A 21,814-nucleotide genomic window follows, 5' to 3' on the forward strand; every position below is an offset into this window, starting at 1 on the left:
TGCCCTCCCCGCTGGGACAGGCTCAGGGCGGTCAAAATAAAGAAAAATAAAAAAAATTGTGCAAAAATCTGTCAAAGAGTAAACAGAAAGAACTACAAAGCTTAACAGAGTGTGAAGTTACCTCCAAAGTAAAATATTTAGGTGTGGAAATCACAACGAAAAATATTGACTTGTACAAAAATAACTATGAGAAGCTTTGGCATAAGATTGATGGAGATCTGATAAAATGGAACAAATTGAACTTGTCTATACTGGGCAGAATTTCCGTAATTAAAATAAATGTTTTACCAAAAATTATGTTCCTGTTTCAAACAATTCCAATAGTGAAAGATAATAAACAATTTAATAAATGGCAAAGGAAAATTTCAGAATTTGTATGGGCCGGGAAAAAACCAAGAATTAAAATGAAAATTTTGACTGATGCAAAAGAAAGGGGAGGTTTCCAACTGCATGATTTAAAGTTGTGCCATGATGCAGTATGTTTGGTGTTGATCAAGGAATGGATGACGTTACTAAGCAGAAAACTACTAGTACTAGAAGGTCATGGAAATGTTTTTGGTTGGCATGCCTATATGTGTTATGGGAAAAGTAAGATAGATGTTTTTTTCTTACATCACTATATAAGAAGCAATTTGTTAAATACCTGGTCAAAATATAAAAGATATGGGGATGAGAGGAAACCCCTCTGGATTGTGCCAACGGAAGTAATAAAGTTATATTCAGATATTAATGAAGAGAAGTGGTTATCATATAAACAATTGTTAAAAATACATGGAGGAAAGGTGGAATTAAAATCGGCTGAAGAATTACAATATAAATATAACTGGTTTCAATTGCAACAAATTAAGAGTTTCCTTGAACAGGACATTAAAAATGATGGAATAAGACAAGAACAAACAGAACTGGAGAGAATGCTGTTTGGTGATAACGAAAAGTTGATTTCAAGAATTTATAAATTATTATTGAAATGGTCTACGGAAGATGAAGTAGTTAAATCTCAAATGATAAAATGGGCGATAAATATAAATAAAAAAATACAGATGGAGTCATGGGAGTAATTATGGAAGAACTCTATGAAGATATCAACATGTTATAACATTAAAGAAAACTGTTTCAAAATGTTATATATAAGACACCTAAGAAATCTGCAAAAATGAACAATCAGGTGTCGGATAGATGTTGGAAATGCAAAAAACATGAAGGATCTTTCTACCATAAGTGGTGGACTTGTGAAAAGGCAAAACAATTTTGGCAAATGATTAAGCAAGAGATTTCAAAAATTTTGGGTTATGATATTAAGAAGGCACCAGACATCTTTTTGTTGGGATTACAAATGGAAAATTTTCCGAAACAGGATAGAACGATAATTTGGTACATGCTTTAAGCTCAAGGACATTATATGTGCGGATGTGGAAGCAAGATAAAATACCAGAAAAGTGGAACTGGACTCTAAACGTCATACATTGGAGTGAAATGGACAAGCTTACAAGAATCTTAAAAGAATATGATTTAGAGAAGTTTAAAAATGAGTTGGGAAAATTTCAAAAATATATTGAAAAGCAATGGAAGGTAAAGGGGCACTTGGTAATTTTTGACAATAGTTAAATTTTTGAGGAATAATAAATGGACTAAAGTAAAAAAACGAGATTATGTAACATATTTTTTTCAACTTTTTCTTTTGATAAGGAGTAAAAGATAAGAATGAAGATGGATTATAACTATAATATATGGTTTTTTCTTTTCTTTTTTTCTTCTTGTTTTAAGATTTTTCCTATGAAGATTTTTTAATTGATAAAATTACCTTTTATTTTTAGCAATCTAAGTAAAATACACTGTTGGGGGTCATGAAAAGGGGGGGAGGGAGGAGGAAAATGTAATGTATTTGTACTAAGTTTTTAATAATAGATGATGAGTATTATTACAATATATTGCAGAATAATAAAATTGGTTTAAACAATAAAAAGGAATAGGCTCCTTGAGGAAGTGGGGGTGGATGCTGTATCTATAGGTGTTTAGAAGGAGGTGCACAACTGTTTTATTTACCAGGGCTCTTAATGATGTCTAGACTGCTTCAGGCATTTTTTTTGAGAGGTGAAGGTGGGGGGTATTGTATATGATAAGTGTAAGGAGCCTTGAGAAATGGGGAAAGGTGGGATATTCATATTGTAATTATAAATAAATATTTTAAATAAATAAATCATACTTGCTTGTCCAGAATAACTAGTGAGGTTACACTCCCATCATTTCTGAGTCAAAAATGAAGGTTGTCTGTCAGGACAATTCAAAACATGGCCTGAACTCAGCTGAAAATGGAAGGAGAATATGTGCTTCAGCTAAGAAAATCTGGAACCAAGGTGGAACCACAAATTTCATCAACTTTATTCAAGCCTGGTAAATTTAAAACACGTAGTAGCTCCCTGAATTTTCCAGCTGAAGTGAAGATTTCTTCTTATACAGAATCCTCCACTTCTGGCATCATGTAACTAGCCAGAAAGGATAAAGATCAACAGCACTTCTGCACACACTTCTGAAAACATCCTGTCTGCTAGAAGACATAGTAATTTGAAGTGTATTCCTCTCTTCATTTGTAATCATGATGTATTAAGAATCAGCATTTTCAAAATATTTTTCAGCAATGAATACTTTTTAATGAGGGTATTCTTTTTAGTATTAAATTCAACCTGCCTGCATAAATACAAAATTGTAGTATCTTTTGTACTATTAAATTCTAAACATTCCTTCTTCATATTTTTTATTAATGCTAAAGACAGTTTGATTTGACTTTGTATGTGTAATGGCTAATTAAACTGCTTACATAGTAAAGGGAATAGTAATGCATATTTTTTGGCACATTATGGATACAGCTTCTAGAACAGAAGAGCAAATGTGTGTACTAAATCTCTGGCTTTAGTGCATGGAAGATTTGACCCTTGTCAGGTTTCTTCAAGGTCACTGGTTGATTTATGGATTAATCAGTTTAAGAGTGAAACCAAACCAGTGACAGATCTCTGTGTGTCTCTCTGTTTGTGTGTGTGGCTATAATAGACTTACTATTTGTTATAATGCTTTTAGTCAGACCATGAAACTCTGATGTAAAGCTTATCTCTGATCTTTGACTTTTGCTGTACTCATGGGATCCTGTGTATGTCTTGGAGGGGAAAGGGACCATGAATTTCTTAACATTTGACACCTGGCTCCACCGGGTTTCTTGTCCACAATCTTAGATGCAGCACTTTTCAAAGCATTAATAAACCTTAAGCTGTTAAGCTGTATGACCAGTGGGTCATAAAAAACTATTGTGCTAGTCTTTCCTTCACAGATGGATTATCATCCTGACATGTAATCCTTTTTCACTTTTGTCTTTTTCCACAGCTGTTGTGAACTTGGACAACTCTGTGGTTGACTTAGAGACCCTTCAAGCCCTTTATGAGAATGTGAGTAACAAGGCAAAAAATACTAATTTGTGTGTGTCTTTGAACACCTTTTCTTTGCCTAGAAAAGGAGCATAGTGTTGATTTTGTGACTGCAGATGTTCTGTTGTTGATAAAACAGTTTTGCTGTGAAAATGAAATGGCAAACATTATGCAGATACCAAGAAGTCTTCCTTGTCAGGGAAATTGTATAACCATTAAGAGACATTACATTACTAAAGTAGACCTACATTGCAAGCCCAAGAGTTACACCCTTCTGTGTCCATTGAATGCAGTGAGCTTAGAAAGGTGGATTCTGCTTAGGATGGCACTACAAGACAGGTTTCCTAGCATAATGGAAAAACGTAACAGAAAAATAATGCTTCTTTGACATACAAAGATTTCTTATGCTGCAATATGTCTGGTATGGTTGTTTTAAATAGCAGCCATTTATTTGACTGTGAACTAGCCGCCACCACCTCCTGTGGCAGTGAACTCCACATGTTAATCACCTTTTGGGTGAAGAAGTACCTCCTTTTATCTATTCTAACCCGACTGCTCAGCAATTTCATTGAATGCTCACGAGTTCTTGTATTGTGAGAAAGGGAAAAAAGTACTTCTTTCTTTACCTTCTCCATCCCATGCATAATCTTGTAAACCTCTATCATGTCACCCCGCAGTCGACGTTTCTCCAAGCTAAAGAGCCCCAAGCGTTTTAACCTTTCTTCATAGGGAAAGTGTTCCAAGCCTGTAATAATTCTAGTTGCCCTTTTCTGCACTTTTTCCAAAGCTATAATATCCTTTCTGAGGTGTGGTGACCAGAATTGCACACGGTATTCCAAATGATACCGCACCATCGATTTATTACAGGGGCATTATGATGCTGGCTGATTTGTTTTCAATTCCCTTCCTAATAATACGCAGCATGGCGTTGGCCTTTTTTATTGCAATCGCACACTGTCTTGACATTTTCAGTGAGTTATCTACCACGACCCCAAGATCTCTCTCTTGGTCAGTCTCTGCCAGTTCACAACCCATCAACTTGTATTTGTAGCTGGGATTCTTGGCCCCAAAATGCATTACTTTGCACTTGGCCACATTGAACCTTATCTGCCACGTTGATGCCCACTCACCCAGCCTCAACAGATCCCTTTGGAGTTCCTCACAATCCTCTCTGGTTCTTGCCACCCCGAACAATTCAGTGTCATCCGCAAACTTGGCCACTTCACTGCTTACTCTCAACTCCAAATCATTTATGAACAGTTAAAGAGCATGGGACCCAGTACTGAGCACTGCAGCACTCCGCTGCTTACCGTCCTCCACTGTGAAGACTGCCCATTTATACTCACTCTCTACATCCTATTAATTAGCCAGTTTTTGATCCACAAGAGAACCTGTCCTTTTTATTCCATGACTCTCGAGCTTACTAAGGAGCCTTTGATGAGGAACTTTATCAAAAGCTTTCTGGAAGTCAAGGTAAACAATATCTATCGGGTCTCCTTTGTCCACATGTTTGTTCACCCCCTCAAAAAAATGTAACAGGTTAGTGAGGCAAGATCTTCCCTTACAGAACCCATGCTGAGTCTTCCTCAATAACTCATGTTCATCAATGTGCCTACTCATTCTGTCCTTGATAATGGTTTCTACCAACTTTCCCGGTATTGAAGTCAGATTGACTGGCCTGTAGTTACCTGGATCTCCTCCGGAACCCTTTTTAAAGATGGGGGTGACATTTACTACCTTCCAGTCCTCAGGAACGGAGGCAGATGTCAATAAAAGATTATTTTTGTCAGAAGATCCACAAGTTCAGCTTTGAGTTCTTTCAGAACTCTTGGATGTATGCCATCTGGACATGGTGACTTACCGTATTAGTTTTTAATTCGTCCAGCAGTTGTAGGACCTCCTCTCTTGTCACCTCAATCTGGCTCAAGTCTTTCAACACCCCTTCCTATAGAAGTGGTTCCAGAGCAGGCAAACACTTCTCATCTTCCACAGTGAAGACGGAGGCAAAAAATTCATTTAGCTTCTCAGCCATTTCCCTATCCTCCTTTAGTAATCCTTTGACCCCTTGGTCATCCAAGGGTCCCCACTGCCTCCCTGGCTGGTTTGATATATATTTGAAGAAATTTTTATTGTTGGTTTTTATGTTTTTTGCAATATGCTCCTCATAGTCCCTTTTTGCCTGCCTGATCACAGTCTTACTTTTGATTTGCCATTGCCCGTGTTCCCTTTTATTCATCTCACTTGGACTAGCTTTCCACTGCTTAAAGGAGTCCTTCTTACCTTTTACAGCTTCCATTACTTTGTTTGTTAACCATGTAGGCCTTCTCTTATACCTGTTTGTACCTTTCCTAACTTGTGGTATATATTTTATCTGTGCCTCCAAGCTTCCCCAAGGGTTTTGAATGTATTTACCTTTCCTTTCAGTTTCCTTTTCACATGCCTCCGCATCTCAGAGAACTTACCCCTTTTAAAGTTAAACGTGGTCGTGCCAGTCTTTTGGGGCAACTCTCTATTTATACAAATAGTGAAATCAATAACCTTATGGTCACTGCTCCCAAGCAGTACGATCACTTTAACATCTCTCACCAGGTCTTGGGCATTAGTTAGGACCAAATCCAGGATCGCCCCACCCCTGGTAGGTTCTGTGACCATCTGCTCCATAGCACAGTCATTGAGAGCATCTAGAAACTCAGTTTCTTTCTCTCGACCAGAACACATATTGACCCAATCAATCTGCGGGTAGTTAAAATCACCTATGACGACACAGTTTTTTCATCTAGCCACCATCTTTAAACCTTTCATCATATTATAGGCATCCTCTGTCTTTTGATTTGGTGGGTGATAACAAACTCCCATAGTTAAATTGCCTTTTGGGCCCTCTATTTCAACCCAAAGCATTTCTACAAGGGAGTCCAATTCTCTGACCTCAGTCTTCCTGGACCGTATGCCTTCTCTGACATACAGAGCCACCCCACCTCCAATTCTTCCCTCCCTATCCTTCTGGTATAACTTATATCCAGGAATCACCGTGTCCCACTGATTCTCCTCATTCCACCAAGTTTCTGAAATTCCCACAATGTCTATGTTTTCCCCCAACACTAAACATTCCAACTCACCAATTTTACTTCGAAGACTTCTAGCATTTGCAACATCTATAACATTTACAAACATCTATAATTTCCCTGGCAAGCTAGGCCCGCCACCTTCCTCCTGCCGCCTGGAAACTCTGGCAGGCAGTCCATTCTGTTTGTCACCGTCTCAGTGGACAACTCTGTTCCATTACCCGGTAGAAAAGTATCAGCTAAACCTTCATCTCTTTAAGACGAGTCTTCCCGAACCAGAGACATTTCATCTCCTGTTGGCTTTCCCCCTAGATTTAGTTTAAAAACTGCTCTGCCACCTTTTTGATTTTATGCTCCAGCAGCCTGGTTCCATCGGGGGACAAGTGGAGACCATCTTTTTTGTACAGCTCCCGCTTGTTCCAGAAAGCATCCCAACAAAGCATCCTAACAAACTTAAACCCTTCCTCCTTGCACCATCGTCTCATCCACACATTGAGACTTCTTTGACATTCTTTGGGTGCCCCTATGATAGGAACCCCTGGTCCAATCTTTCTGAAACATGGGGGTTCTGGTGGGGAGAGGCACCTAAAGCTGCCCTGCTAATTTGGTACCTTTCTCTCAATCCCCTCACCCCCAGAGTCATTTTCCCACAGTGATTACAGTGGGTAAAATGACAGATTGTTTTTTCCCCACCATAGGGAAAAAGGGCCCTCTTTCGGTGCCCCTAGAGATTGGACTCCCCACCCCTGTTCGATCTTTTTGGAGCTTTGGGATTCTGTCAGGGAGAGCTCCTGCAGCTGCCCTGCAATTTTGGGGCCTATCCCTCAAACCCCCTCCTCACCAAAGTCATTCTTCCCACTGTTGTTACACTGGGACTGGGGTTTTTTTCCACCTTAGGGGAAAATGGGCCTTTTGGGTGCCCCTAGAATTGGACCCCCTGGTCCAGTCTTTTTGAAACTTGGCAGTTCTGTGGAGGAGAGGCCCCCGCAGCTGCCCTGAAATTTTGGGGCCTCTACCTCAAACCCTCTGCCCTCCCCCCAACCCCCATTCATTATACCCTACTTTGCTATTGACTTCATAATGGAGCTGAATACCGCCAAATACTGCTTTGGCTATATTTGGGGCCAAATACAGCTGAATCATCTGTTATGTAGGTTATGTGAGAGCCAGTTTGGTGTAGTGGTTAAGTGTTCAGACTCTTATCTGGGAGAACCAGGTTTGATTCCCCACTCCTCCACTTGCAGCTGCTGGAATGGCCTTGGGTCAGCCATAGCTCTCGCAGGAGTTGTTCTTGAAAGGGCAGCTTCTGTGAGAGCCCTCTCAGACCCACCCACCTCACAGGGTGTCTGTTGTGGGGGGAGAAGATATAGGAGATTGTAAGCCGCTCTGAGTCTCTGATTCAGAGAGAAGGGCGGGGTATAAATCTGCAGTCTTCTTCTTCTTCTTTATTCAGTTCAGCTGAACTGAATACACACCTCTAGCAGTCCATGCACCCAGTGCTGGCTGTTTTGTAGGCAACGTCTATGTTAATGCAATATGCATTGTGAACTTTCCAATGATAGCTGTGGACGTGGCCAAACCATGTTTTCTATCTACAGACCTGTAATACCATGCTGTAATAATTACTGAATATTTCTAATTTTCAGAAATTATTACATTTCTGTTTTAGTTGATTTCCAAATAATACTGCAAGTGCTCTTGGTTGAATAGCTTGAGAATAATGGTTAAAACTTTAGTGAACCCTACAATGAACCCATGTCTTCCATGAGAGCCCAGATAGATACTTATTTTCTTTTTTTGCTCCCCATTTGAACAAGAGGCTTTGGCAGAGCCTTCCTCTTTTATTCACCTCAGTTATTCCCTTATCTTTCCCAGTGTAGAGAGAACCTCTGTCAGTTCCTTCAACCAACATACAATTGAATAGCTGAGGAACAGAAAGTGTATTTTTTTACTAGGACTTTTACTAGTTATATGGCACTTTCTTGGATTTTTATCTTTTAATTTATGTTGAGTTTTATTAATGCTGCTTTAAACATTGGTTTTAGCCATTCAGAACCTACCAGCTGTTGCTTAGTGTGATGGACTGCACGCACCTGCTTAGAGGTGGTGCATATGAGTGACAGCTAATGAAACTCACTCTGATTGGGGAACTGCAGCTAACTGTTTAGAAAGGGGGTCTGTTAGGCAGAGAAGCACTTGGAGAATGGGGAGTTGGAGATTGGATGGAGGACCTTGAGACACTCACTCATGTGAGAAAGGCAGGTCTCGGATTCAGTAGGAGCTCACAGGAGCACAGCTCCTGAATCTTTCTGAGGGTTCCCCCTCCTCCTCCCCACCTTGTCCATTGAATAGTAGGTGCAGCTGCACAACAATCCCTGGATGAACTCTACCACCTATTTTTCTACAAAGTGATCCCTGGAGAAAGGCCTAATATAGCAAAGTCTGTGTCATAGCCAGTGTGGAGTGGCTTGGAATATATGAGAGACTCTGGTGGGAGACTGTTCCCAGAAGTACAAACAGGCCTCTTTGTGTGTGCATAAAACAAAGAATCACATCTTGAGAGGGAATGTTAGTTCTCCAGTATTCTTACTGTCCAGTGGGAGAAGACTGTCAGTCTGGAAGATCAAGATTTGGCAAAGGGTGTGCAGTGGCAATGAAAGGCCCTCAAACACCAAAGTCCCAGGTTATTTATCTTAAAGAGGTGATAATAACTGTCTAGCCAGAGAAAAAGGGCCTAGAGGGAAGATCTTAACCAAAGGGACAATGCTGAGTACAATCTCAGGACTGTATGATTTTCTAGTGTAGAGTTTTTTAAGGAAGTCTGTGCCAAACAACCTTTAAGACTAAGCATTACAACATTGTCTAAAGCTTCAATGAAAGTCAAACAACTTTAAGTGTAAAACCATAGCTTGTGAAGTCAGCAATCTCAGAGGCAGTTCTGTGTTTAGTTTTTAACGGTCTGCCTACATATTCCTAATCCCAAACCCTATGTACATATTGATTCCCTTTCCTTCCAGTCTGTTCAAATAAACCAAAAGTTGTTCAGATCTTTAGGTCTGCCTCGCATGCCATTTCTGAAGGGTAATTTTTGACAACTGAAGCAATGAGATGATGATCATTTTAGTGGGGTGAATACTAAGGTGGTCACCCTGTCACAGCTAGCATTCTGCACATTCCTATATCAGATATGTTTAGTAGTAATTTTGTGAGCCCTGGTCAACAATTTATTTTTAAAGGATTCACACTTAAAAGGAGTAAGAGCTTAAGGATGAGAATCATTGGTCCTTTCCCATGGTCAGGTCTAATGTAATGAGGTAAAAGTAAAGGTAGTCCCCTGTGCAAGCACAAGTTGTTTCCAACTCTGGGGTGATGTCACATAATGTGATGTCACATTATGACATTTTCACAGCAGACTTTTTACAGGGTAGTTTGCCATAGCCTTCCCCAGTCATCTACACTTTACCCCCAGCGAGCTGGGTACTCAATTTGGAGTGTGGCACCATATTGCAGCGCTAGAGGGAGGGGAGGGGGAGCATGATGCCACATTGCAGCACTGGAGGGAGGGGGCAGTGGTGGGCAGCTTGGCCTGGGGTGTATGTACATGCACGTGCACACCTAGGGCCCTCTGAGGAGTGCAGGCGGTCAGCAATGAGTCTGCCTGGGGCACCATGCGTCCTAGGGCCAGCCCTGACCAGGATTAAACTCACGTCATGAGCAGAGCTTGAACTGCAGTACTGCAGTTTACCACTCTGCACCACAGGGCTCCAGTGTAATGAGAAGCAAATGCAAATAACTCCCCCTTCCCCAAAGTGAGCAGCACTAGAAGCTTTGGCAGAGCCATCCTTTATTTTTAGGTTCATTTATTCACTCAGACACAGTAAAATGCTTTCCCAACCTTTAGCCCTCTGTGTGAATAACAACAGAGGTCAGTCATAAGCTGAAAAATTATTTAGTAATTAAATAATAATGTGATTAATAATAATTGAATTATATCTGTAAGGGACCCTCAGGGTGCATTACAGCAAATTTACAGGCCACAGTAATAAAATTATCAGATACACACAGTGCAAAGATGTGTAAAAAATATGTCTTTCCTTGCTTTCAAAGAGTTAGTAGACTTGGACTCTGCTAATGAACTGCATCTTCCATTATACTCTTCTGTCCCATCTACATTTTTCTCATCTTTATGCTGCCCTTTTTTACAACTGTCTGGGCAGCTATATAGCAGGATCATGGACTTTTCTATTGTGGGCCTTGTCCTTTAGCACAGTCTGCCAGAATGGGTGAGGGAAATGTCTTCCCTTGTTATAGTTATGAGGCATGTAAGGCACATTCCTGTTCCAAAGACCATTTGGTAGAGTGTGAAGTTTTCCAAAAGAGTTAGTTGGGACTTTGTTGATCTTGAATGTTTTAATTTTGATGCATTTTAAGTCTGAATATTTTTAAATTGGTCAATGGTTCATTTTGATTCTGTTGGAATTTTTTTTTTGTTTTTTGCTTTTTTGTATTTGTGTGTGTGTGCATGCGTATGTGTGAGTGCATGCACCTGGAAGTCATGGCAACTTCTGGCAACCCCTACTGGGACATGGAGGATGTTCAGAGAAGTGGCTTGATAACAGGCTGCCCCTGCATCCTCATCCCTGATATTCCTTCGAGCAGGGGTGTCAAACTCATTTGTTATGAGGGCCAAATCTGACATAAATGAGACCTTGTCAGGCCAGGCCATGTTGGGCCTGGCCATATGTGTACCTATTTAAGATTAGGTTAAAAAAACCCTTAAAACATGATTAAAACATTAGCACTCATTGGTCTTAAAGGTACTGTCTTTATATTTCTCCCACGGGATCCAGGGAACTGGGCAACGAAAGCTCTGGCTCTTTTTTCCCTTCCCCAGGAGCCCAGGAAGGGGGGAGCCTCAGCCAATAGAAGGAAGAAAGGCTTGGCTCAGTGGTTCTGCTGTGTGATTGAGAGGGCCTGGCAAAGCAAGCTCTCTCTCCCCCACATCCTCCCAAGGGAGGAGCCTCAGCCAGTGGAGCAAATAGAAGTTTTGCTCTGTAGCTCTTGTGTGATTGAGCAAGCCTTGAAAAGCAAGTTGTTATGCAGAAGGAAGCAGATGACAGCCAGCTAATCTGGGGCCTGCTAGCAGCCCTCTGAGGGCCTGATTCAGCTCCCGGGCCATATGTTTGACACTCTTGCCTTAGAGGTCTCCCATCCAAGTACTGTCTTATACAGTGACACTTGTTTCCTGTTTGCAGTGCCAACTAGTCATGATTGGGGAGGGGAGTAGCATCTGATGCCTGTGAAGGAAAGGGCATCTTGTTATAAACCTGGTGTAGATACCTACTATTTATTCTTACTATAATAATGGCAGTTCCTAAGGGAAATGCCTTTTCAAGGCACTGCTGCTGTGCCAGTCATGGAAATTGGATGTGCTTCACCTTGAAAGAAGAGTGAGATGGAGGGAAACAATATTTTTTGCAGGCAGTCAGAATTGTTGCTCAATTAGAAACGGAGAGTGGGGAGAAGGTGATAACAGCTGTTCTGTTCATCAAGTAGCAGTCAATGCGTTACAAGCTTAAGGAACTGGTGATATCTCCCCAGATATCAGAATTGCTACTTTCTTCCCTTTCAAAGGAAGGAAAAAAAATAAAGAAAAAGTTGCTAATCCTTACTGGGAAGTTAACACACCTGGAAGTTTTGTGCTACAGCTGAAGCAGCTTCACCTACATGTATGCTGTAAATATGGGGATGGTTGTATGTTAAATAATAATTTACTGAGGTTCAACAGTCCAATGGGCAGTACTAAGATTGTGGGAGTCAAAATATTCCCACTCCCCTTTAACTCCAGTTTGTCCTCCCTGCAGGGAGAGAGAGCACTAATCTCCCAATTTCCCTATAAAGTACTTAAAACTTGATTATCTTACATTAACTCTTCTGTTACTTTTTATACACTGCATTAATTGTCAATTCTGCAATCTCTCTCTCAACTTAAAACATTGTGGTGCTAGTTCTCAGGCATTCTATTTGATCTCAAAACCATATGGGACCATTTGTTTTACGATCTCTCTTCAAAATGTAATCACTGTTTTTTTCTGATTGCATATGTTTGGCATAGCACTTTCTCTTCGAGATGTGAAAGAAGTTTGAGCAGTCTCCAAGTCTAAACACACCCTAATTTCAAAAGCCACAATCCTGTCGACTCAATTCCTGTTTACTGAGGAATTAAAGTCTTGTTAAACTGTGCAGTTCCTAAATACATCTTAGTCACTTTATCTTTCAGCAATAGCAAATATTTAATTTTTTTAGGGATATTGATCTGTATTATGTTTGGCTAGAGAAGATGATATTGGACTGATGCTACATGTATTTTTCCATTCCTCAGCTTGTATATAGCTTCTCAATAGTAAAGGCTCATCAAACGAGCTTTCATAATCAGTGCTTTTCCTAGAGGCTTTGAAATACATACTCATTTCTTTTGTTTTCTCAAGCAGTTCTCCTAAAAGCAGATTTTTACACAAAAGTTACATGCATAAATAAAACTGTGTTAAGTAGCATTAAAAAACCTAGTTGAGAATGTTAATAGGATGCTTTTAAGGAGGTAGTTTGAGAACAGGAAATTGTACCACTGCCAACTTCTCAGGGTGGTAGTATAAATATTATAAATAGTCTGCAGTTCTAATAATACCTAATAATAAGCTAATTCAATTGAAATCAGTGGAGCTTACTTAAGAACATAAGAACATAAGAGAAGCCATGTTGGATCAGGCCAACGGCCCATCAAGTCCAACACTCTGTGTCACACAGTGGCAAAAAAATTTATATACACACATACACTGTGGCTAATAGCCACCGATGGACCTGTGCTCCATATTTTTATCCAAACCCTTCTTGAAGGTGGCTATACTTGTGGCCGCCACCACCTCCTGTGGCAGTGAATTCCACATGTTAATCACCCTTTGGGTGAAGAAGTACTTCCTTTTATCCGTTTTAACCTGCCTGCTCAGCAATTTCATTGAATGCCCACGAGTTCTTGTATTGTGAGAAAGGGAGAAAAGGACTTCTTTCTCTACTTTCTCCATCCCATGCATTATCTTGTAAACCTCTATCATGTCACCCCGCAGTCGACGTTTCTCCAAGCTAAAGAGTCCCAAGCGTTTCAACCTTTCTTCATAGGGAAAGTGCTCCAGCCCTTTAATCATTCTAGTTGCCCTTCTCTGGACTTTCTCCAATGCTATAATATCCTTTTTTGAGGTGCGGCGACCAGAACTGCACACAGTACTCCAAATGAGACCGCACCATCGATTTATACAGGGGCATTATGATACTGGCTGATTTGTTTTCAATTCCCTTCCTAATAATTCCCAGCATGGCGTTGGCCTTTTTTATTGCAAACGCACACTGTCTTGACATTTTCAGTGAGTTATCTACCACGACCCCAAGATCTCTCTCTTGGTCAGTCTCTGCCAGTTCACACCCCATCAACTTGTATTTGTAGCTGGGATTCTTGGCCCCAATGTGCATTACTTTGCACTTGGCCACATTGAACCGCATCTGCCACGTTGACGCCCACTCACCCAGCCTCAACAGATCCCTTTGGAGTTCCTCACAATCCTCTCTGGTTCTCACCACCCTGAACAATTTAGTGTCAAATAAACACAGTTACAAATAAATACAATAAACTGTAGCCGCCTTTTTTAAAAGTCAGGTTTTGTTTCAGAAGGTAGCCATGTTGATCTGTAGTAGAACAGCTAGATTTGAGTGCAATATCTGACAGATGTATCTGACAAAGGGAGTCAGATGTATCTGATGAAGGGAACTTTTATTCTCAAAAGTGCATACCCTGGAAATCTTGCTTGTCGCTAGGGTGCTACTGGACTCAGATCTAACTTTGATTTTTATTAGGAATGAAACAGATTTTAAAAATATTCCTTATCCACAGTCAGGTATATCCAAATGCACCCTAATCTACTAGCCTCCATTTTTTAATCTTGTTGTTCATGTCATAGGGCATTATGGGGTTTTTTTAAGGGAAACTTAAAGGAAGACATAAAAACAATCTGAAATCTGATCTGAACAAGACATTTTTTCTGCTGGAGCCCCCAGGAGCGGAGCTCTGCCTGGGCTGGCCAAACTCTGACTGGCCCAACCCACCATGTGGCAGCCGTGTGTTCCCAGACCAGGCGGTGTGGCCTAGTATGCAAATGAGCTCCTGCTGGAGTTTTTCAGTTTCAAACAATTTTTATTAGTAACATATGGCAATATATTCAATTTCTTATATCATTAATAACTACTTTTTCTTAATCCCATATATTACTTTCTACCTACCCCTCCCCCCTTTACTTGACCCCCACCGGTGTACTAAATTCAAAACATCATTTTAAAAGATACCCCTAATTAATAAGAACCAAAGTTCATATCTTCCCACTTAATCATTATCAAAGATTGTCCAATGTCCTTTTATTTTCCATTCTTTTTCTACGTATCTTCTGAACTTCTTCCACTCCATCTTAAATACTTCTAAATCATAGTCTCTTAAAGTTCTTGTTAACTTATCCATTTCACTCCATGTCATAACTTTAACAATCCAATCTCATTTCTCTGGTATTTTTTCTTGCTTCCACAACTGCGCATACAATGTCCTAGCAGCTAAGAGCAAGTACCAGATTAAAGTTCTGTCTTCTTTTGGAAATTTTTCCATTTGTAATCCTAACAGAAAAGTCTCTGCAACTTTGTTAAATTCATATCCTAAGATCTTAGAAATCTCTTGCTGAATCATCTGCCAAAACATTTTAGCTCTTTCACAAGTCTACCACATATGGTAGAAAGAACCTTCATGCTTTTTACATTTCCAACATCTGTCTGGCATCTTGTTATTCATCTTTGCCAATTTTTTAGGAGTTATATACCATCTGTACATCATCTTAAAACAATTTTCTTTGATATTCTGACATGTTGAGAGTTTCATAGAGTTCATCCACAAATATTCCCAAGTTTCCATCTGTATTTCTCTATTTACATTAATTGCCCATTTAATCATTTGAGATTGTACTACTTCATCTTCTGTAGACCATTGTAAAAGTAATTTATATACTTTTGAAATTAATTTATCATTGTCTCCAAGCAGAACTTTTTTCATTTCTGTTTTCTCCTTCCTTATTCCTTCAGTTTTAATATCATTCTCCACCAAGCTCTTTATTTGTTGCATTTGAAACCAATCATATTTATTATTCACCTCTTCAGCAGTTTTCAGTTCTATTTTGCCACTTTGTATTTTTAACAGTTGACTATATGACAACCACATTTCTTTCCCTATCTCAGCTGTTATTTTTATTACTTCCGCTGGTACTATCCAGAAAGGTCTTCTCTCATCTCCATACTTCTTATATTTCATTCATGTAAACAAATTATTTCTTATATAATGGTGAGAGAAAAAACCGTCCATCTTCTTTTTTCCATAATACAAATATGTGTGCCAACCAAATTTATTTCCGTGACCTTCCAACACTAAAAGTTTTCTGTTTAACAGCGTTATCCATTCTTTTATCCACACTAAGCAAATTGTTTCCTGATATAATCTTAGATTCGGTAGTTGAAATCCACCTCTCTCTTTTGCATCTGTCAAAATTTTCATTTTAATCCTTGGTTTCTTCCCAGCCCACACAAATTCTGAAATTTTTCTTCGCCATTTATCAAATTGTTTACTATCCTTCACAACAGGAATAGTTTAAAACAAATACATTATTCTTGGTAGAATATTCATTTTAATTGCAGCTATTCTACCCAACAATGACAAATTAAGCTTGTTCCATTTTAACATGTTTTCATCCATTTTACTCCATAACTTCTCATAATTATTTTTGAACAGATCAATATTCTTCATTGTTATCTCCACCCCCAGATATTTTACCTTGGAGGTGACTTCGCAGCCCATTAGTTTCTGTAATTCTTGTTGTTTATTACGTATAAACAATTTTATTAGTAACATATGGTAGTAGAACTATATCTACAACTTATAAAAAGCTTAAGATAGAAAAAACACATCATTCTACCCCACATCTTACTTTCCTCCCACCCCTCCCCCCATTACTTGACCCCCGCCAGTGTTATTTTTTTTAAAAAAAACAGATATTAAAGGTACCTTTAACCATCAAGAAAAAACAAAAATTAATAAAGAAAAAGATCCCCCCTTCAAAAGTTATATTCTTATCTTAAAAAATCTTAATCATCAAAAATTGTCCAATGTCCTTTTATTTTCCACTCTTTCTCTACATATCTTCTGAATTTCTTCCACTCCCGATTAAAAAGTTCTAAATCACAGTCTCTTAGTTTTCTTGTTAATTTGTCCATTTCACTCCATGACATAACTTTTATAGTCCAATCCCATTTTTCTGGTATTTTTTCTTGCTTCCACAACTGCGCATACAATGTCCTAGCAGCTGAGAGCAAGTACCATATTAAAGTTCTATCTTCTTTTGGAAATTTTTCCATTTGTAATCCCAGCAGAAAAGTCTCTGCTTCTTTGTTGAATTCATATCCCAGGATCTTAGATATCTCTTGTTGAATCATTTGCCAAAACATTTTAGCTCTTTCACAAGTCCACCACATATGGTAGAAAGAACCTTCATGCTTTTTACATTTCCAGCACCTATCTGGCATCTTATTGTTCATCTTTGCTAATTTTTTTGGAGTCATATACCATCTATACATCATCTTAAAACAGTTCTCTTTAATACTATGACATGTTGCGAGTTTCATAGAGTTTTTCCACAGATATTCCCAAGATTCCATCTTTATTTCTTTATTTACATTAATTGCCCATTTTATCATTTGAGATTTCACTACTTCATCTTCTGTAGACCATTGTAAAAGTAATTTGTACACTTTTGAAATTAATGTCTCATTATCTCCAAGCAGAACTCTTTCCATTTCTCTTTGCTCTTTCCTTATTCCTTCAGCTTTAATATCATTCTCCATCAAGCTTTTTATTTGTTGCATTTGAAACCAATCATATTTATAATTCAATTCTTCTGCAGTTTTCAGTTCTATTTTCCCACTTTGTATTTTTAGTAGTTGGTTGTATGATAGTTGTTTTTCCTTAACTGTTTTGGCTGTTAACTTTATCACTTCAGCCGGCACTATCCACAAAGGTCTTCTCTCATCGCCATATTTCTTGTACTTTATCCACACATTTAGTAAGCTGCTCCTTATATAATGGTGAGAGAAAAGACCGTCCATCTTCTTTTTTCCATAATACAAGTATGCATGCCAGCTGAATTTTTTTCCATGGCCTTCTAACACTAGAAGTTTTTTATTTAATAGCGTTATCCATTCTTTCAACCATACTAAACAAATTGCTTCATGATACAGTTTCAAATCTGGTAATTGGAATCCACCTCTCTCTTTTGCATCTATCAGGACTTTCATTTTAATTCTAGGTTTCCTCCCGGCCCACACAAATTCCAAAATTTTTCTTCTCCATTTATCAAATTGCTTAGCATCTTTCACAATGGGGATGGTTTGAAACAAATACATAATCCTTGGTAAGATATTCATTTTTACTGCAGCTATTCTGCCCAACAATGACAAATTGAGCTTGTTCCACTTTAGCATATCTTCTTCTATTTTACGCCATAGCTTTTCATAATTGTTCCTGAACAGATCAATATTTTTCATTGTTATCTCTACCCCTAGGTATTTTACCTTAGAGGTAACTTCACAACCCGTTAGTCTTTGTAGTTCTTGTTGTCTATTTTTCTGTATATTCTTACATAAAATTTTTGATTTTTCTTTATTTATGTAAAGTCCCGCCAACTCCCCAAACTCTTGTATTCTCGTTAGCAACAACGGTGTAGCTTGTAAGGGATTTTCATTTATAAACATTATATCATCCGCAAATGCTCTGTATTTATAGGTATACCCTTTTATTTGTAGTCCTTCTAAATCTTTTTCATCTTGGATCTGCATCAGTAAAATTTCAAGAGTCATTATAAACAGCAATGGCGAAAGCGGGCAGCCTTGTCTAGTACCTTTACTAATTTTCATTTCGTCTGTAAGATCTGCATTGATGCACAACCTTGCCCTTTGTTCAAAATATATTGCCTTTATCATTTTTATAAAACTTTCTCCAAGCTCCATTTTTTCCATCACTGCAAACATGAAGTCCCAATTTAAATTGTCAAATGCTTTTTCTGCATCCACAAAGAATAGTGCTACTTCCTTTTCTGGATGTCTTTCATAATATTCTACAATATTTACAACAGTTCTAATATTGTCTCTTATTTGTCTTTTGGGAAGAAAACCAGCTTGGTCCTCCTTTATAAAATTTATCAGATATTGCTTAAGTCGTTCCGCCAGAATTCTTGTAAATATTTTATAATCATTGTTCAAAAGTGAAATTGGTCTATAATTTTTCACATTTGTGACGTCTCTTTCTTCTTTAGGTATCAAAGAAATAACAGCTTCCTTCCATGTATTTGGTACCTTCCCTTTGGCTCTTATTACATTCATCAGCTTCTGTAATTTTGGTATTAATTCATCTTTAAAAATTTTGAAATATTTAGCTGTATAACCGTCTGGCCCGGGAGCTTTATCATTTTTCATCACATTGATTGCTGCTTCAATTTCTATTTTTTCAATTGGGTCATTCAAAATTTTTCTCATATTTTCAGTTAAAGGCTCAATTTTTATTTTCTGTAGATATTCATCTATCTTTTTTCTCTTTACTTCAGCACCTTTAAACAGCTTGGCATAATACTTAAAAATTCTCTCTTTATTCCCTCTTGAGTAACTACATCTCTTCCATCTATCACAATTCTACTAATTATTTTGTTTTCTCTCTTTTTTTTCAGCTGCCACGCCAAGTATTTCCCCGTCTTATTTGCTCCTTCAAACGATTTCTGCTGAAGCCTTTTCAAATTCCATTCCACTTCTTTGTTTAGTAAATGTCTTAATTGAGTTTGCAATATTGAAATTTCCCTTAGAATCTTCTTTTTCCCTGGTCTTTTCCTCAGCTCTCCTTCTTTTTTCTTTATTTCATTTTGAATATCCAATAGTTGTTTTTCTTTTTCCCTTTTATCTTTGTTGTTCAAAGTAATCAACAACCCTCTCATTACTGCTTTATAAGTATCCCAGACCGTCTGGAAGTCAATATCTTTTTATCATTCACTTGGAAAAATTCCTTAGTTTCTTTTCCTAGGAAAGTCACTGTTTCTTTGTTCTGTAGCAAATCTTCATTCAGTCTCCATCTTCTCAGTCTTTTGGACAATTTTGTAATCCACATTATTGGGTTATGGTCAGCACCAATTTTAGGCAAAATATCTATCTTCCTTGTTATAAGGCCTAAGTCTCTGGTTCCCCACAGCATGTCAATTCTAGAAAAGGTCTTATGTCTTGCAGAAAAAAAAGTATAGTCCCGCACTTCAGGATTAAGCTTTCTCCATATGTCTTCCAAATTTTCCTGTTTAACTAGTTCAAAAAAAGACTTTGGCAATTTCCCTTCTTTCCCACTATTTTTTTTCCCTCCGGATCTATCCAATGAGTTCTCAACTGTTCCATTAAAATCTCCCATTAAGAGTATCTGATCGTAGGTCAACTCATCTAGTTGTTGTATAATGTCTTTTTAAAAAGCATCTTTTGCACCATTAGGTGCATATAGTCCCAATAATAGCGTTTTTTTCCCATTCGATGTTATTTCCACTGCTACAAATCTTCCATCCTTATCTTTAAACACCAATTTTGGCTCCAGGTCCTGTTTAATATAAAAAACTACTCCCCTTTTTTTTCTGTTCAGCTAATGAAAAAAATTCCCTTCCCAGTTGTTTGTTCCATAAAAATTTATAATCCTTTTGTTTGATGTGGACTTCTTGCAAACAAATTATATTACAATTTTGCTTCTTGATCCAATGAAAAGTTGCCCTTCTTTTTTGTGGTGAATTTAGTCCATTAACATTCCAAGACAATAATTTGTAATCCATCATGGTGCAAATTCTTTATTTTCTTCAAAAAATCTCCTCAACTCTCTGGCATTTGTAATTGTAACTCTCTTCCCCTGAAGTTCAAAGCTCAAACCCTCGGGGATTATCCATCTGTACCTTGTGTCATTGTCTTTCAATTTTTCTGTCAACTTTTTATATGTTCTCCTGTCATTTATCACTTCTTTAGGTAGCTCCTTCATAATTCTCACTCTGCTACCTCTTACTATCAATGACTGTTCAAAGTTTTTCTTCATGATCCTTCCCACCATTTCCTTTGTCATGAATCTTACAACAACATCTCTTGGTAAGTTGTTTTTTTTGGCATATAACGAATTGACTCTATACATGTGATCATACATGCTTTTAGTCTTGTCAGGGTCTTCATCTAAGAATTCTGCAATTATGTTTATCATATATCCTTTCAGATCATCATTCTCTTCTTCAGGTACTCCTCTCAAGCGTATCTGATTTTCCATTAATTTGCAGTCGTGGATCGTCACTTTTTCTTGGACTTTCAGCAAGGTGGTATCATGTATTTTAACTTTCTCCTCCACCTCCTGTACTTTCTTGTCTATTTTCCCAATTTGGTCTTTGAGCTCATCCACTTCTTTTTTGGCTCCAGGTCCTGTTTAATATAAAAAACTACTCCCCTTTTTTTCTGTTCAGCTAATGAAAAAAATTCCCTTCCCAGTTGTTTGTTCCATAAAAATTTATAATCCTTTTGTTTGATGTGGACTTCTTGCAAACAAATTATATTACAATTTTGCTTCTTGATCCAATGAAAAGTTGCCCTTCTTTTTTGTGGTGAATTTAGTCCATTAACATTCCAAGACAATAATTTGTAATCCATCATGGTGCAAATTCTTTATTTTCTTCAAAAAATCTCCTCAACTCTCTGGCATTTGTAATTGTAACTCTCTTCCCCTGAAGTTCAAAGCTCAAACCCTCGGGGATTATCCATCTGTACCTTGTGCCATTGTCTTTCAATTTTTCTGTCAACTTTTTATATGTTCTCCTGTCATTTATCACTTCTTTAGGTAGCTCCTTCATAATTCTCACTCTGCTACCTCTTACTATCAATGACTGTTCAAAGTTTTTCTTCATGATCCTTCCCACCATTTCCTTTGTCATGAATCTTACAACAACATCTCTTGGTAAGTTGTTTTTTTTGGCATATAACGAATTGACTCTATACATGTGATCATACATGCTTTTAGTCTTGTCAGGGTCTTCATCTAAGAATTCTGCAATTATGTTTATCATATATTCTTTCAGATCATCATTCTCTTCTTCAGGTACTCCTCTCAAGCGTATCTGATTTTCCATTAATTTGCAGTCGTGGATCGTCACTTTTTCTTGGACTTTC

The 21,814-nt window shown here is 38.1% G+C and overlaps 1 protein-coding gene across 1 annotated transcript in view; it reads left to right on the top strand.

The window, feature by feature from the left end:
* FMN2 (formin 2) overlaps nt 1-21,814 on the top strand; it is a 439,054-nt gene that overhangs the window by 253,739 nt on the left and 163,501 nt on the right. Inside the window, exon 9 of the mRNA XM_060243494.1 lies at nt 3,373-3,434. Coding sequence (XP_060099477.1) covers nt 3,373-3,434 — 62 coding nt within the window. The remainder of the gene's footprint in view (nt 1-3,372; nt 3,435-21,814) is intronic.

The sequence above is a fragment of the Heteronotia binoei genome, chromosome 1, assembly GCF_032191835.1.
Source record: "Heteronotia binoei isolate CCM8104 ecotype False Entrance Well chromosome 1, APGP_CSIRO_Hbin_v1, whole genome shotgun sequence".
Classification (NCBI taxonomy): Eukaryota; Metazoa; Chordata; class Lepidosauria; order Squamata; family Gekkonidae; genus Heteronotia; species Heteronotia binoei.